The 16189-nt window shown below is 59.2% G+C and overlaps 1 protein-coding gene across 1 annotated transcript in view; it reads right to left on the bottom strand.

Annotated features, from left to right (window-relative positions):
• Positions 1–16189, bottom strand: part of ADAMTS2 (ADAM metallopeptidase with thrombospondin type 1 motif 2) — a 100291-nt gene that overhangs the window by 15104 nt on the left and 68998 nt on the right. Inside the window, exons 6-13 of the mRNA XM_055129197.1 lie at positions 13278–13434; positions 9474–9579; positions 9165–9308; positions 8696–8828; positions 8259–8372; positions 5286–5431; positions 2686–2861; positions 879–1012 (exon numbers count right to left, since the gene is read on the bottom strand). Coding sequence (XP_054985172.1) covers positions 879–1012; positions 2686–2861; positions 5286–5431; positions 8259–8372; positions 8696–8828; positions 9165–9308; positions 9474–9579; positions 13278–13434 — 1110 coding nt within the window. The remainder of the gene's footprint in view (positions 1–878; positions 1013–2685; positions 2862–5285; positions 5432–8258; positions 8373–8695; positions 8829–9164; positions 9309–9473; positions 9580–13277; positions 13435–16189) is intronic.

Raw genomic sequence — 16189 nt, 5'->3', positions numbered from 1 at the left:
GCACAGGATCTAAAATTCCTAGGACCTTAAAGGGCTGCTGCACTGTCTCTTCAGTCCATGGTCTCAGTTATTTTAACAGCACGTGTTCAGTCTATCACAAGGTTTGTCCACTTTCCCTTCCTGGGTTCGCCCAGCTCCTGCGCGGCGGCCATGGGCACGAGTGGGCGCCCCTCACAGTCTGTATTTTATCAAAATGGCAACGCTTGAAGAACGCCCCTGTGGGACCCATTTTATTCCTGACTTTGTAGGCATGTGTACCCTTTTAAAACCTGCAACTTTGGTGGTGGCTGTCACTTCCTAAACTCACCCTGCAACCCCGCCTTTACCCCCGAAGCTCCACCGCTAGACTGTAAGCCCACCCCCGCAGCCAGCACTCTCTGCAGCCCCCGCCCACTGAAGACCGCCCTCCTTGCTGCCAGCATTCACTCTGGATCCCCGCCCCTGCGTCCCCTGTAGCTCACGCAAACACAGTCCCGGCCCACAGCAGCCTAGCCCTCCTAGGCTAAAGCCGTGCGCCCCTGCTAAAGCCGTGCCCTCCACGAGGCCCACCCCACCAGACGTCGCAGAGACCCTATCTCCAGCCTTCCCAGGAAAGCCCCCTGGCGCTGAAGCCCCACACTCCTGCAGCCAACATACACCCTTGCAGCATTCCCCTGCAGTCCCCGCCCTACGCTGAAGCCCCGTCCCATCAATCAACCTTGCCCCTTAAGCTCCGCCCCCGGGTCCCCCAGCAGAGCTCTGCCCTCCCATCTCACAGGCACCCAATCAGCCTTGCCCCTTAAGCCCCGCCCTCCGCGGAGCCCCGCCCCCACCGCAAGGCACCCAATCAGCCTTGCCCCTTAAGCCCCGCCCTCCCTGCTGCCGCCCTCCCTCCTCACCTTGCAGTCTCCGCGCACGCATAGGCTGAAGGGGTCCTTGTAGGAGCAGCGCGTGCCGTCGTGCACCATGCGCTTCATGGACACCACTTCCCCGGTCTCGCGGGACTCGCAGTGCAGGTGGCACCTTTCCTTGGCTGTGAGAGAAGAGCAGAGTAGGGGCGAGTGGCAGATGCCCAGCGCCAGGCTCTGCAAGGGGCTCCCAGGCCCCCGGGCCAGGGCAGAGGAAACACGCCCTCTCCGGTCTGTCTTGGCCCCATCGAAGCGGCAACTGGTGGTGCAGTCTCTAATCTCTCAAGATGTGCCCGAGCACCCCACCTTGGGGTGGCTCTGCCTGAAGACACTTCTGCGTCTACTCAGACTCCAGAACAAACCTTGTCTTCAGGGCTGTGCCTGCTGCCCTCCGGCCCTGGGTCAATGACATGGGGTCAGACTCTGCTGAACTCCAACCACAGGGCAGACCCCCAAGCTAGAGGAGGCTTCTCTCTCTCTCTTCCCCCTCCCCCTCTCCCTGTACTGCACCCCTAGTCCATGGTGATTCACGGTCAGCTCCTCCTCACTTGCCTGAGCCCTGCAGATACAGGCTGCGGTCGGTTCATAGCTTTCTTGCTTTATTGAGAGTTTTGAGGCCACAGCTGACAGCATCTGATGCTGCTCCCAGCTCTGTGCTTGGGGGTCACTCCCTGTGGTGCTTGGGGAACCCTGTGTGGTGCTGGGAATTGAATCAAGCTCTGTCATGCGTAAGACAAGTGCCTCAATCCCTTCTCTATCTCTCCTACCCTGCGGCTCAGTCTTACTGGGGGTCATTGGAGTGGGGCTCAGGTAAATGGAGGCATAGGGGCTGTGAGGCGCTGAGTTCAAGCCCCCCACTGCAATCAATCGATCAACATAAATAAATACCATACTTCACAACAGAATCTTCACCACATTTTTTTTTTTTTTTTGCTTTTTGAGTCACACCTGGCGACACACAGGGGTTACTCCTGGCTCTGCACTCAGGAATTACTGCTGGCGGTGCTCAGGGGACCATATGGGATGCTGGGAATCGAACCCGGGTTGGCCGCGTGCAAGGCAAATGCCCTACCCGCTGTGCTATTGCTCCAGCCCCAACCACATTTTTATATATTCTAATGTTGCACCATAGATATTTAAGTAATGAATCATATTTAAGTAAGACACGCACAATTTTTTTTGTTTGAAAAGCTTCAGAGTGGTCACACATCATGTTTTTGTAAAATCGAGGAAGAAAAAAAGGAAAAATAGGGGCAAAAATAAAAAAAGGAAAAGGAATGTATGGCAAAAAGGGTCAGAGTGATAGTGCAGTGGTAAAGCACGTGTTTGATGCATCTATATGGTGTTCTGAGCCGCGCCGGAGTGAGCCCTGACTACAGCGCCAGGAGTCAGTCCTGAGCACTGTAGGGTGTGATCCATCAAACAAAGCAAAAAGTGTGCACTGATTATGTGGTGAAATACAGGATGAGTAAAATTCATTACAAATGGGGAGTCACCCAAAGGTAACAATATGTTCTGAAGCCCAGGATAAAGCCAGGCCTCAATCCTGAGTCCTAGACCCTGACCTGCATCCGGTGTCATTAGGGGTCCCGCCGCTAAATCTAGGCCATGTCCAAGTTCTCGGCCCCTCCCCTATGTCCTAGGCCACGCCTGTGTTCTCGGCCCCGCCCCTGCATCCTGGGCCATGCCTGGCCCCTCCCCTCTATCCTAGGCCACACCCTGAGCTATGGGTCCCGCCTCATTACCCTAGGCCACGCCCCCAAGTCCTAGATACCACACCTAGGTCCACCAGGCTCACCGTCGCGGTGCTCATGAGGCAGCCAGTGGTGCTGGCCGTCCCCGTGCTCGAAGTACAGGTCCCACTGGCGGCACTGCTCTTCGCGGAAGTCAGCCAGGGCGTCTGGGCAGCCCTGTGGGCTGCACAGCTGGAAGTCGTAGCCCAAGCCGGAGCAGGTGCGGCCCCCGTTGGCCGGGCTGGAGAAAAAGCAAAGTTCTTGCAGCCTGGGAATGCCAGAGAAATCACCAGTCCCGGGGCAACCCCAAGGTGGCTCTGCTGAGGGTAGGGAGCTGAGCAGAGCCCTCGCCTCCCAGATCTTAGATCATGACGTAGAGCAGGGGCTGGGAATATGGCACAGTAGTTAGCAATGCCTGGCATGCATGAGGCCCTATGTATGAGGTCTTATCCTCAGCCAAAATAAAACATTGTTTAAAAGGGGTAAGAACGTTCCGGAGAGTTAGGACAAGAGGTAATCACTTGCATGCAGCCAATCCCTTACATCATGAAGTGTCTCCTGGACACCACCAGGGGGCGGTCCTAAGCACAGAGCCACTAGCAAACCCTGAACACGGCCACGGGTCAGAGTCAGGAATAGTCCTGAAGCACCACCAGGGGGCGCTTCTGAGCACAGCCCCAGGAATTGCACTCCAGCACCACCAGGGGTCACTCTCGAGCACAGAGACAGGAACAGCCCCTGAGCACTGCCAGCTGTACCCCCTGGTTCTCTTAAGAGTCTGGAGGATGACTTAGTGGACTGAGCACAGGCTTTGTATGGGGGGCCCAGGTCTCACTCCTGGCACCGCACAGTCCCCTGAATATTCCTAGGAGCTGCCTTTGGCTACTGCTGACTGTGGCCTTTCCCTGAAAATAAAACAAATCGATCGGGAGAAGGGGCGAGTGATTCCCATCTGGGAACCCCCTTCAGTTCTCACCACTGTGATCATGAACCCACAGTGACTGTGGCAGGCCACCAGGCTCTGCCTGCTTCCCGGGGATCCCCACGCATGCCCGCTGGGACCCAGAGCAAGTGCCTAAAAAACAACTCCAAGATTAAGGAGCCCAAGTAAAGAGCCTTTATCGTGTCCGCACAGGGGGACACTCCCAACCTTGGCCGCTTTCCTGCAAATCCCGTATTTCACTGGGAGTGACCCTCCACCAGGGTCACTTCCTGCGGGGAAGGGTCTTCTGGGGGGTGGGGCAGAGGAGTGCAGCTCAGTCCATGGAGGGAAATAGGACCAGGGACCCGTGCTGGCAGTAACTGATGTGACCAGCAGAGGGCACAGTGCTGGGGACCTCAGAGTGGGGTGAGGGCTCGTGGAGATCTGGGGAGCAACCTTCACAGAAATAGGGGGTGGTGGAGCAGGCTGGTGGTCACTGTCCCCACTGCAGAGGGAACACCTCTGAGCTCAGAGACAGTCTGGCAGCTATACACTGGCCGCAGAAGGGCCGGATGGGGGCGGGGCTGCCTCATCTGACTTCTGGTCCTCATCAGTTTCACCCGCCTTGTCAATTTCATCATGGCTCCTGGCACTCTGGAGACCAGCAGCAAGCAAGGTAAGACGGGATGCGTGTTGGGGCTGGGGCAATAGTACATTGAGTAGGATGCCAGCCTTGCATCCAGTCGACTCAGGTTTGATTCCCAGCATCTCCTATGGCCCCCCAAGCACTGCCAGGAGTAATTCCTGAGCACAGAGCGAGGAGTAACCCCTGAGCATCGCTGGGTGTGACCCAAAAACAAACAAACAAAAGTGGTGATGCTGGTGAGTGTGTGGGTTAGACTGACAGGCTAAGGGTGGCCTCAGCCTCTTTTATTTTTGTTGTTTTTTGGGTCACACCCAGCGATGCACAGGGGTTACTCCTGGTTCTACACTCAGGAATTACTCCTGGCAGTGCTCAGGGGACCATATGGGACGCTGGGAATCAAACCCGGGTTGACCGCGTGCAAGGCAAACGCCCTACCTGCTGTGCTATCGCTCCAGCCCCTGGCCTCAGCCTCTTACGGGCACTTGGAATTGGGGTATGGGGTGGGGGCTGGTTCCCGCCCCTGACTCTCGCCAGTGCTCTTATAGGCACTAGGAACTGGGGTTTGGGTACGGAGATGGGGCTGGTTCCTGACCCTGCCTCCTGCCTGTTCTGTGAGTAGCAGTTCCCCACTGCAGGCTCCGACACACCGGCCCATCTCATCTCTCACTTCCTGTCTTCTGTGCCCTGAGCCAGAAGTTCCCAAATTGACCAGATCTACCACCCGATGCCCCCCCTGGCCCTCACCTTTTTCAGAAAAATAAAATCACTCAGTACCCGCTAGAAATCTGCTCTCTTTAGGGCAATGGGCAGACAACTCCCCCTCGTGGCGTTTGATGGTACTACCACCACATAATGAATAGCTCCAATACCCCCCAAATGGGTGGGATTGGGAAATGCCCGTTTCTTCCTGGCAAGACGGGAAGGACTGGCTGCGCGGTGGGGCAGAACGTCCCAGATTGTTCTTGGGGAGCATCCCTCTGTCGTAGGCTGTGGGGCTGGGGCAGGAGCCCTCCCTTTGCTGAGTCTTGGCTGGCAGAGAGGATGGGCTAGAGGCTGGGGGACCCTGCCCCCCGCCCCGGGGTCCAGGTCCCACTCACTGTGGGTTGTCACACTGGCGGGTGCGGAACTTCACGCCGGTGCCGCAGGTGCGGGAGCATGAGCCGAAGGGGCTCCAGGCGCCCCAGTTGCCGTCACGTTTGAGGATATCGGGGGTCAGCCACACGCAGTGACCCTTGAAACAGTGCTGGAAGACACGGGCTGGCCTCAGTCCCTGCAGACCCCTCATGCCCCCCTTCCTGCTGCTCCCAGTAGCAACCTGGCTGAGCTCCCCCACACCCGCTGTGGCCCAGACCCGCATCCAGCCAGCAGTGCCCACCCCAGCTTGACTTTCCCCAGGGCACATCTGTCCCCATTAAGGGCTACCCAGGGGCCATAGGTAGAGTCCAGCATATCGGGCACTTGCCTGGCATGTGATCAACTCGGGTTCAATCCCCAGCACCCCGTATGGTCCCCCAAGCCTGCCAGGACTGACCCCTGTGCACAGAGCCAGGAGAGCAGAGTAGGGAGCACAGAACCCAGAGCCCTGAAAACCGCTGGGTGTGGCACAAAGGGAGGCTGCCGGGTATTATGCTTACACTAGGGGACAGTTAGAGGGAAAGGGAGGGAGTGCAGTGGCCAGAGGCTACTCGGGTCTCCGCTCAGCGATGCTCCTGAGCACTGTCAGTGATTCCAGGGATAGAATCAGAGTCTGGTGCCTTCCTGTGTGCCCGCCAGCCCTTTGGCACCTCTTGTTAATTAAGAAATATCTGTGTGGGCTGGAACCATAATACATTAGTAGGGCACATGCCTTGCACACGGCTCACCTGAGTTTGATTCCTCGTTTCCCATATGGTTCCCTGAGCCCACCAGGAGTGATCTCTGAGTGCAGTCAGGAGTAAGCCCTGAGCACTGCCAAGTGTAGCCCAAAAAGAGGAAAGAAGGAAACAAAGAAAGGAGAAAGTAGGGGAGAGAGGGAGAGAGAAAGGAAGGAAGGAAGGAAGGAAGGAAGGAAGGAAGGAAGGAAGGAAGGAAGGGAGGGAGGAAGGAAGGAAGGAAGGAAGGAAGGAAGGAAGGAAGGGAGGGAGGGAGGGAGGGAGGGGGAAAGAAAGGAAGGAAGGATGGGAGGGAGGAAGGAAGGGAGGGAGGGAGGGAGAAAGAAAGGAAGAAAGGAAGAAAGGAAGGAAGGATGGGAGGGAGGAAGGAAGGGAGGGAGGAAGGAAGGGAGGGAGGGAGGGAGAAAGAAAGGAAGAAAGGAAGGAAGAATGGGAGGGAGGAAGGGAGGGAGGGAGGGAGAAAGGAAGGAAGGAAGGAAGGAAGAAAGGAAGGAAGGAAGGAAGGAAGGAAGGAAGGAAGGAAGGAAGGAAGGAAGGGAGGGAGATAGGGAGGAGGGAAGGAGGGAGGAAAGAAGATCTGTGTACTCAGGACCTGGGGTATCCAGTAGTTGTTAGGGGCCCCCAGGGCCCATTTCAAACATTCTTGGCCAGGCAGGCCTGACGGTTTAATGCTCCAGCCCAGAGACATGGTGTGGCTCAGTCTCAGGAGTTTTGGGGGTGACCAGAGCCTCTTCCACAAACAGAGCTGGTGGGGTGTGTGGGAACAGGCATGACACTCAAGTCCATAAGTGCACACCCTCCTGCAAATTACAATAAATGTGGGCTGTGCATGTAGCTCAGGGGTGGAGGTGAGGCCTCCTGCAGGTGTGAGCCCCTGGGTTGCCGGCACTACTGAAGGGGAGAGGAGGGAGGGGTGGAGGGAAGAGGCAGGAAGAGGAGTGGGGGGAGGGAATGGGAGAAGAGGGGGAAAAGAAGAGGAAGAGGAAGTGCTTCTAATATAATAAGTGAGCATCCCAGTTGAGCCCGACGTGTCTGCATCATGCTCAGAACACAAGGAGAACACGTGTTGGGCACCTAGAAGCAAGGAGCTGGAGAGTACGGGCAAAGCTGGGGGTGGATGAAGGGCCAGTCCGGGTTGTGCTGATCCCCCTCCTGACAGCCAAGGCAGTTGGCTGGGCAATGTCCCCAGCAGCAGGGGCTAGGGATTGGCCTGTGCTTCGTGGAACGTGATAGGTGAAAATGAAAATTTTCAACTGGGATTGCCACCAAACACATGTGGTTTAAACAGTGGTTCAGTGAGGGGCTAGAGGACAGCTCTGGGGTCAAGCACAGGCTCCACACTTGGGGACACCTGGTTCCAGCATCACCAGTTCCACACGGTCTCTCAGCACGAGCCCGGGAACAAACCCAGCAACCTTGCCAGGGGCATCCTGCCCTTCCCGTGTTAATGCTGAATGCCTTGGAGTCCGCCCTCCCTCCACTTTCAAGTCATCACAATCACAGAGGTGGGCAGGAGAGATAGGACAGGGATAAGGAGAGATCGGTTCTCTTCCCAGCATTGCATATTCCCTCAAGCACTGCCAGGGGGCGCTCCTGAGCAGAGTCAGGAATAGTCCCTGTGTACCACCAGGAGGCGCTCCTGAGCACAGGGTCAGGAACAGTCCCTGTGTACCACCAGGAGGCGCTCCTGAGCACAGGGTCGGGAACAGTCCCTGTGCACCACCAGGAGGCGCTCCTGAGCACAGGGTCGGGAACAGTCCCTGTGCACCACCAGGAGGAGCTCCTGAGCACAGGGTCGGGAACAGTCCCTGTGCACCACCAGGAGGTGCTCCTGAGCACTGGCCTAGGAACAGCCCCTGAGCACTGCTCAGAGACACCCAGACATCCACCCCAAATGAAACTCTTCTTTCTGTGCAGCTGCCCAAGGAGACATGGAGATCTTGGGGTGCCAGGAACCCCCTCAGCCCACAGGTCCCGACGGTCTCTGGGATAAAGGGGCCAAGCTGGGTCCTGTGGCCACAGACCCCTGTGGAGGTGCCTCAAAGCCTCATTCCTGGGACCCCAACATTAGTCCTCAGAGTGGGGGGCTCGGGGGAGAAGCCCCGATCAGGGAGACCTTGGCTGCACGTGAGCAGCTGCCGGTATGTCCCGGGGAGTGAGCGGGGTGGGGGCCGGGGGCCAGCGCCCGCCCCACCCCACCTTGCCGTGTGCACACATGGTGCCGTCCAGCGGGGGCCCCTTCTTGGTCTTGCAGAAGTAGGGGTTGTCCGGGTGGCTGCACCACAGCTGCTTGCAGGGGTCGAAGGTCCGGAACTGGAAGAGAGCAGCCAGGGTCGCTGCCAGGCCCCGTCCGGGGCGCCTCCCTGCCCCCCACCACGCCGGGGCTGGGCAAACACCTGACTGAGCCCCCGGCCCTCACGGGGCGCCCACAGCCAGCGGGCGACGTCTCCCACGAGGGACTGAGGCCGCGAGGGGGCCCGGGTCGCCTCAGTGGAGAAAACTGCTTCCTCCCCTTGAGCCCTTCAGCACCAAGCCCCCACTTTAGCCCTGCGCGTGCCCGAGCCGCCTCCTCCGGGGAGCCCTCCGGGATGCTGGCTCTGGAGACGCGTGGCCCCCACTCACCACCCCCCACTCACCGCCGTGCACATCATGTAGCCCAGGCCGAAGTCGAAGCGGCACTGCTCGTTCATGGAGTAGTGGAGCCCGGGCAGCTGGGGCAGCGCCGGCCAGTCGTGGGCAAAGGGGTCGTCCCGCAGACAGTCGTAGGAGCTGCGGGGACACGGCACCCGGTTTCCTCCAAGGGACCAGCGGGGCAGTCCCGGGAGGCAGCCAAGGCCCCTCCTGGGGGCTGGGCGTGGGGGCCCCCGAGACTCAGTGTCCCTGGAGCCTCGTGCCCCCTGCGGGCAGTGCCATCGGGGAGCCCGCGCTTGGGGAGGGGGCGTCGTCTGCCCCTGGGACTCGTGGAGCCAGAGGGCCCTGCTGGCTGTGGGGGCCGGGGTGGACAGAGGCGTGGACAGGCGGCCAGGCGGCCTTCCTGGCTGGACCCTGGAGGGCGGGCGGGCGGGCGGGCGGGGTCCCTGGCGCGGGTCCGAGCGCGACACTCACTGCAGGTAGCGGCCGAGCTCCTGCTGGCTGCAGCGCGACCAGTGGAAGCGGTGGAAGGCGGCCTGCACCAGCGGGGCCATGATGCTCCCCAGCCGCACCTCGTCGCCGCAGCGGTTGCCTTGGCCGTCGTGCTCCATGCCCAGCCTGCGGGGACACCGGGACAGCGGGTCGCGCCTCCCCTGGCCCCGCCCCTCCCGCTGCCCCCGCCCGGCCGCAGCCAGTGCCCGGACCCCGCCCGCTCGGCAGAGAACCCGGACGCTCCGGCCCCCGGGGGGGGGGTGCCAGGGCCTGGCTCCGGGGGACACTCACACGTGGCCGGTCTCGTGCGCCACCACGAAGGCGGAGGAGAAGCCGTCCTCGTGGTTCAGAGTGCAGCTGCGCACGGGGTGGCACATGCCGGTGACCGGGGCATAGCCTGCGGGGCACAGGGGACCAGCTGTGCAGGGAGGCCCGGCCCGCAGACCCCGCAGACCCCGCAGACCCCCGCGGACCCCCACGGACCCCGCAGATCCCCGCAGACCCTGCAGACCCCCCGCAGGCCCCGTAGACCCCCACGGAACCCCGCAGACCCCTGCAGATCCCCGCAGACCCCGCAGACCCCCGCAGACCCCGCGGACCCTTGCAGACCCCCGCAGACCCCGCGGACCCTTGCAGACCCCCACAGACCCCGTGGACCCCCGCAGACCCCCGCAGACCCCGCGGGACCCACAGACCCCCGCGGACCCCGCGGGACCCGCAGACCCCCACGGACCCCACAGACCCCTGTGGACCCCGCAGACCCCCACGGACTCCGCAGACCCCGTGGACCCCACGGACCCCCCATAGACCCCGCGGACCCCCGCAGACCCCCGCGGACCCCAGAGCAGAGGGCTGGGAGGAAGCCGGCCACCCCAGCGCATGGGCAACGCGCTACCACGGTCCCCATGCCCATGGCGAGACTGGGAGTCACCCATCCCCACCCCCTCCACTGCCCGGCCCACGGCCTCCCTCCTCAGACCCGCCCTCCTCCTCCTCTCTCTTCCTTCCTCCCTCCCTTCCTCCCGGGGGGTCAGTTGGAAAGAACCGTGGGTCAGAGGCATGGGGGGACAGGATGGTGCTTCAGGGAAGGCACCAGGGCCCTTGCCAGCTTTGCTTGTGTCAGGGGGCTTTAGGGGTGCATGGATGCACATGGCTCCTCCCCAAATCCATTTTTTTTCTTTTTGGGTCACAATCGGTGATGCTCAGGGGTTACTCCTGGCTCTGCACTCAGGAATTACCCCTGGCAGTGTTCCAGTGACCATATGAGATGCTGGGAATCAAACCCGGGTCAGCCACGTGCAAGGCAAATGCCCTCCCTGCTGTGCTATCGCTCCAGCACCCCCCCAAACCTTTTTTGGGGGTGGGAGTTTGGTGGAGCAGGCTGTGCTAGGGCTCAAACGTGCCTCTTGCATGCTGCGCATTTGCTAATTCTCCCTGTAATGTGGGAGACTGTGGCTACGGCGGGACGGGGTCTGAGGAAGCATGGGGGTTGACTCTGACAGCAAGGGGGGCCATGGGGCTCCTCCACTGAGGAGACAGCCCGGCTGCCCCGCCTAGCAAGGAGCTTCATCTCTGTGGACCCCTCTCCACCCCGGGACCCCTGGCAGCCCAGCCCTGCAATCTGTCCTGGAGAAAAGTCTCGTGTGTGACGTTATCTGGAGCCTCCTTTTTTTTTTTTTTTTTGCTTTTTGGGTCACACCCAGCAATGCACAGGGGTCACTCCTGGTTCATGCACTCAGGAATCACCCCTGGCGGTGCTCAGGGGACCATATGGGATGCTGGGATTTGAACCCGGGTTGGCCGCGTGCAAGGCAAACGCCCTACCCGCTATGCTATCACTCCAGCCCTTATCTGGAGCCTCTTAGGACGGGCGGGCTCTGTCCTTTTCAGGGACCTGGCAGGAATCTCTCTACCTGAGTTTCCTTTTCCACTGCAGAACGGGGGTGGGGTGAGTGGTTCATGAATCTGCATCCAGAGCAAGTGCCAGACACACACACACACACACTCACACACACACACCACACACACACACACCACACACACACACACACCACACACACTCACACACACACCACACACACACACCACACACACACACACAACACACACACACACACACACACTCGCGTGCATGCGCGCGCGCCCCAAACTCCCGCCCAAGCCTTTGTGATCTGCATGCGAGGCTGGCCCAGAATTCAAGCCCGGGGGACAAGTTCTTAGCCACCCGCGTTGCTTCCAGCTACAGCCTCAGCCTTGATCCAGAGTTCTTTGCTTTATTTTGCTTTTTTCTCCCCCATATCCTTCCCTCGCCGATTCCACTTTGTCCCTGCTCTAGAAATCACATCAGAGAGACCCGGTGCCTCCCAGGACTGCCGGTGTCTGTCTCCCCTGCTCCTGTTTCACCTCGCGCCGGCCTACGCTGCTGTCTCCTCCCTCTGTCCACTGACTCTCTGTGTTCGAGAAGGAACCACCATGACAGAGAGTTGAAAATGACCTCTCTGGACAAGCACTGAGCACTGCAAGGAGGGGAAGGGAGATACGCGACAACCTCTCAGGATCTGTATTGCAAACCATACTGCCAACAGAAGAGAGAGAGAGAGACAGAGAGACAGAGAGAGACAGAAGAAAAGTGCCTGCCATAGAGGCAGGCAGGGTGTAACGGTGTATCTCACGATGATTCAAATAAAAAATAAATTAATAGGGGCCGGAGCGATAGCACAGCGGGTAGGGCGTTTGCCTTGCACACGGCCAACCCGGGTTCGATCCCCGGCATCCCATAAGGTTCCCCCAGGTACCACCAGGAGTGATTCCTGAGTGCAGAGCCAGGAGTGACCCCTGAGCATCGCTGGGTGTGACCCAAAAAGGAAAAAAAAGAAAAAAGAAAATAATTAATAAGAAAGAAATATCTATATTTCTTTTCCTCTTTTTATTTTTTGGTGGGGGGATACCCATCTCTGTTCAGGGCTGCTCCTGGCTCTGTGCTCAGGGGTCACTCCCGGCAGGCTTTAGGGGACCTTCTGGGGATTGAAGCTGGGCCAGCCACGTACAAAGCAAGTGCCCCACACTCTGTGCTATGTCTCTGGCCGCCTCTTTTATTTATTTATTTATTTATTTATTTATTTATTTATTTATTTTGCTTTTTGGGTCACACTCGCTAATGCTCAGGACTGACTCCTGGCTCTGCACTCAGGAATCACTCCTGGCAGTGCTCGGGGAACCGTATGGGAGGCCGGGGATAGCCCAGCAAACGCCCTCCCCGCTGCGCTATGGCTCCAACCCCCCACCCCCCGATCTCTCTTTTAAAAAAATATTTTTGAGGCCACACCCAGCAGTGCTCAGGCCTTACTAGTCTCCCTGCTCAGGAATCACTCCTGAGGTTGGGTGCTGGGAATTGAACCCAGGCCAGCTGTGTGCAAGACAAACACCCGCCCCATTGTACTAACTCTCTGGCCCCGCAGATGTCTATGTTTCTACCCCCTGCGTGTCCGTTTCTGCCTCATACCCCACTGTTTCTGTCCTATAGAAATCTATCTTTATCACGTATGTTTCTAATAGATACCTCAATATATTTGGGGATCTCTCCCGACTTTTTTTTTCATTTCTTTTCTCTGCAGAGTGGGATGGTGGTGATGGGCTCACGTGGGTGGCACTGGGGATCCAACTTGAAGCCTCACACTTTGGGCAAGTGCTTTTGCCACTGGGTTGTCTTACAGGATAACATCCACCCCCCCCCTTGGAATTTGGACCCCTCCTCCCAAAAAAGAACTTTGCAAAGTGGGAAAGTCATTCTGGTGTAGGGGGCACTGTAGAGAGAGTCCTCAACAGGATGTACATGTGGCAGGCAAGAGGCTTGGGCTGAGCCACGGGCACTGCATGGCCCCCGAGCACTGAGCTTCAGGCACACCCTGAGCACCTGTGGGTGTGGGGCACAAACCGAAATCTGGAGGGAACCAAAGCTCCAACATTTCTCGGCCTTGGAGATGTTTCCCTAAGGCCAGGGGAATCACGCCAAGCGGGCGGCTTCACCTAATGGGGGGGTCTCCACCCCCACCCCCACCGGGCCCCCCCAGGCTCCCCCTCCCTGCCCCCACTCACCCTGCATGCCTGAGGGCCCGAAGTCCTGCCTGGTGAGGAAGATGGCGTGGTCGTGGTACTCGTCGTGGTCGCTGTCCGCCTTCTGCTGCAGGTAGGCCCAGCGGCACACGTTCTCCAGGCTCTGGGATGGGTTCCCGATCTCGATGAGGCTTGTGGACTGGGGGTGCACAGGGGAGAAGGGCCAGTTTGGAGGGGCAGCAGGGGCCGGGGGCTGATGGTTTGTTTGTTTCTTGGGGGGGCTTTGGGGCCACACCCCGCAATGTTGCCCAGAGGTTCCTATGCCTGAGTCTACTCAGGAATCACCCCTGGCAGTGCTCAGGGGGCCATGTGGGATGCCGGGGATCGAACCCAGGCTGGCCGCGTGCACAGCAAATGCCCTCCCTGCTGTGCCGCCACTCCAGCCCCCGCAGCAGGGCTGATGGACTCCTGATGCCGGAACTGCCCAGGCTCAGGACCCGCCTCCCAGTCCGGGTCTAGGTTTCTGAGGGCAGGACAGTCCTTGGGGACAGCTGGGGTGAAGAGGCACGCACGTGCACAGCTCCTTGTTTGCACCTTCCAGGCATCACCCCTCCCTGCCGAGTCCCCTTCCCACACGCCCTTGTGCCCATGGCGCCCCCCGGCAGCTGACGGGAGGCTGATTGGCCCGCCTCTACATTGACCGGGTCGGGCCTCTCGTTGGCTTGCCTATGCCCTTTGCAGGAAACGGTGCCACCTGGGGGAGGGGGAAGGCGTGTGCAGTGGGGGAGGTCCAGGGCAGAAGTTCTGGGGGGACCTCACTCCAGGTTTGGGGATCCTAAGGAAACTTCCCCTCCCCCAGAGCAGAGTCGAAAGGGGCTGCACAGAGCTGGGGTGTTCCGGGAAAACAAGTTTTAGCAAAACTTGAAGATGTGGGTTCACTACTTCCTGTGTCTCTGCTGTGGTTGAATTTTCTCCAGGCTTCTGACTACCTCAGGTGGGCATTAAGGAACCAATGGGGTGCGAGTGGGGGGCAGGAGGGTGAGCAGAGCTCTGGGATGGCCCCCGGGTGCCCAGACCGCAGACAGTGCCCTCAGTTAGCCTGTGTTCAGATACAAGCGAGGTGAGACTCAGGTGGGTTTGGGGAAAGAGTCCCCCTCGTGGGTAAAGAGGGGAGAGGGGCAGGAAGGGGACAGGGAGCAGGGGTGGCTTGTTCGATGTCACAGAATCAGGGACAAGGGGTGGCAGATGAGCAGGAGACGGGGAAGGCGGTCATGTCAGGCCTCGGGGAAAGCAGGCCAGGTACTGTGCCAAGGGTTGGCCTGGTTTGGTGGGTGGAACAGAAATTCCATATATTTGGAGTTTGGGTCACACCTAGCAGTGCTCAGGGCTGACTCCTGGCTCTGCACTCAAGGCTCACTCCTGGGAGGGCTCTGGGGTCCCTATAAGGGGCCGGGGATATGACTCAGGCTAGCCACAAACAAAGCAGGTGCCCTACCTGCTGTACGATCTCAGTTTAGTCCTGAAATTCCAGAATATTGAAAGGGGGACCCAAAACAGCCACCCATGGGTGTCAGCCTCCCGGGCTCCCACTCTAGGATAGCTTCCTGCAGCACAGAGGCCGGCGAGGAGGCAAGGCTGGTCTCCAGGGCGCCCTTGTTTCCTGGACAGACCATCCCCCAGGACTCAATCTTTTCTACCTCTTGTGCCACCACCAGCCACAACACACAGTGCCACAGACGCTGTCATCCTGGCGGTGCTTCACGTGATGAGACCGGGGGTACTGAGGAGCACCAACCCCACGAGCACAAATGCTGCCCTGATCACTAGCCCCTCTCCTGCCACCGAGAAGCATTGTGAAGGCTGGAGAGAGAGCACAAGGACTGAGGCACGGGCCTCATATGCAGTCGCCCCTGGTTTGATCCCTGGCACCACAATGAATCCCTGGAACCCCACCAGGAGTGAGCACAGTGTCAGGAATAAACCTTGAGCACTGTCAGATGAGGTTTCAATTCTAAATGATAAAAAAAAACAGAGAGGCGTATTGAGAGTGACAAACAGCCTACACAGTAAGGACCTAGGCTAATGGGAGTTCTGAGTTCGATCCCAGCACAGCATGGAGGGCACCCGCTCCCGGCTCCAGCCACTCGGGAATAGCCCTGCCCCCACGTCTCCCAAGAGAAGTCTCCTGACTGCCTGCTGGAAGGAAAGTGCAACACTCGCTCCCCTCCCCGGGTGGGGTGTAGACTCCGGGGGGAAGGGGTTCTGGCTTTGCAGGGAGCAGCACCCCAGAGAGCAATGTTGGTGGTGCCACCTGATGTCCTGAGTTACATTCAGGCAAGGGAAAAGACTCACTTCAGTTCCACCCGGTTAGAGGTAGGGGTGGGGCTGGAAGCATGGGGAGGTTCATGCCTGCAGAGCCCAGATCAGTCACCAGATGGCGCTGTCACCGCAGAGACCTGAGTTGGCCACCAGGTGGCGCTGTCGCTACAGATTCCCCAGCTGGCCACCAGGTGGCGCTGCCGCCACAACAACAGAGGCTCCAGGGCAGTCTGCTCTAAAGGCAAACCCATGCAGGGAGTAGAGTGGTCCACATCGCTGAGTGCTGTGTTTCCTTGGGAGGGCTGAGTTCCTTCCACAATTCCCCTCTGCCGCCCAAAGCACCCATAGGGAAGAGGATCAGACCTGCAGCTGATCGGGCACCCCTTGACCACCAGAGTCCTACAGGGCAAACCTGGACGTCCCCCACACACTTCAGACCTGTCCAACAGAGACTCAGAGTCCTTTGACAAGTACCACCATGTTCTGAGGTGCCTCTGAAAAATGGGGGTAGGGTGGAACGGGGGCTGAGCCTGCCTACCAGTTGGTACCTAGACTGGCAGGAGTCTTGCAGGGCCAGGCACACCCCAAGGCCTCTGATTGCTGCTCAACCGAGCGGTAGCTGGGGTGCAGAACTT

Source organism: Sorex araneus, chromosome 2 (genome assembly GCF_027595985.1).
Source record: "Sorex araneus isolate mSorAra2 chromosome 2, mSorAra2.pri, whole genome shotgun sequence".
Lineage (NCBI taxonomy): Eukaryota > Metazoa > Chordata > Mammalia > Eulipotyphla > Soricidae > Sorex > Sorex araneus.
Note: the sequence above shows the minus strand (reverse complement) of the source record. Positions and strands in the feature narration are given on the sequence as shown.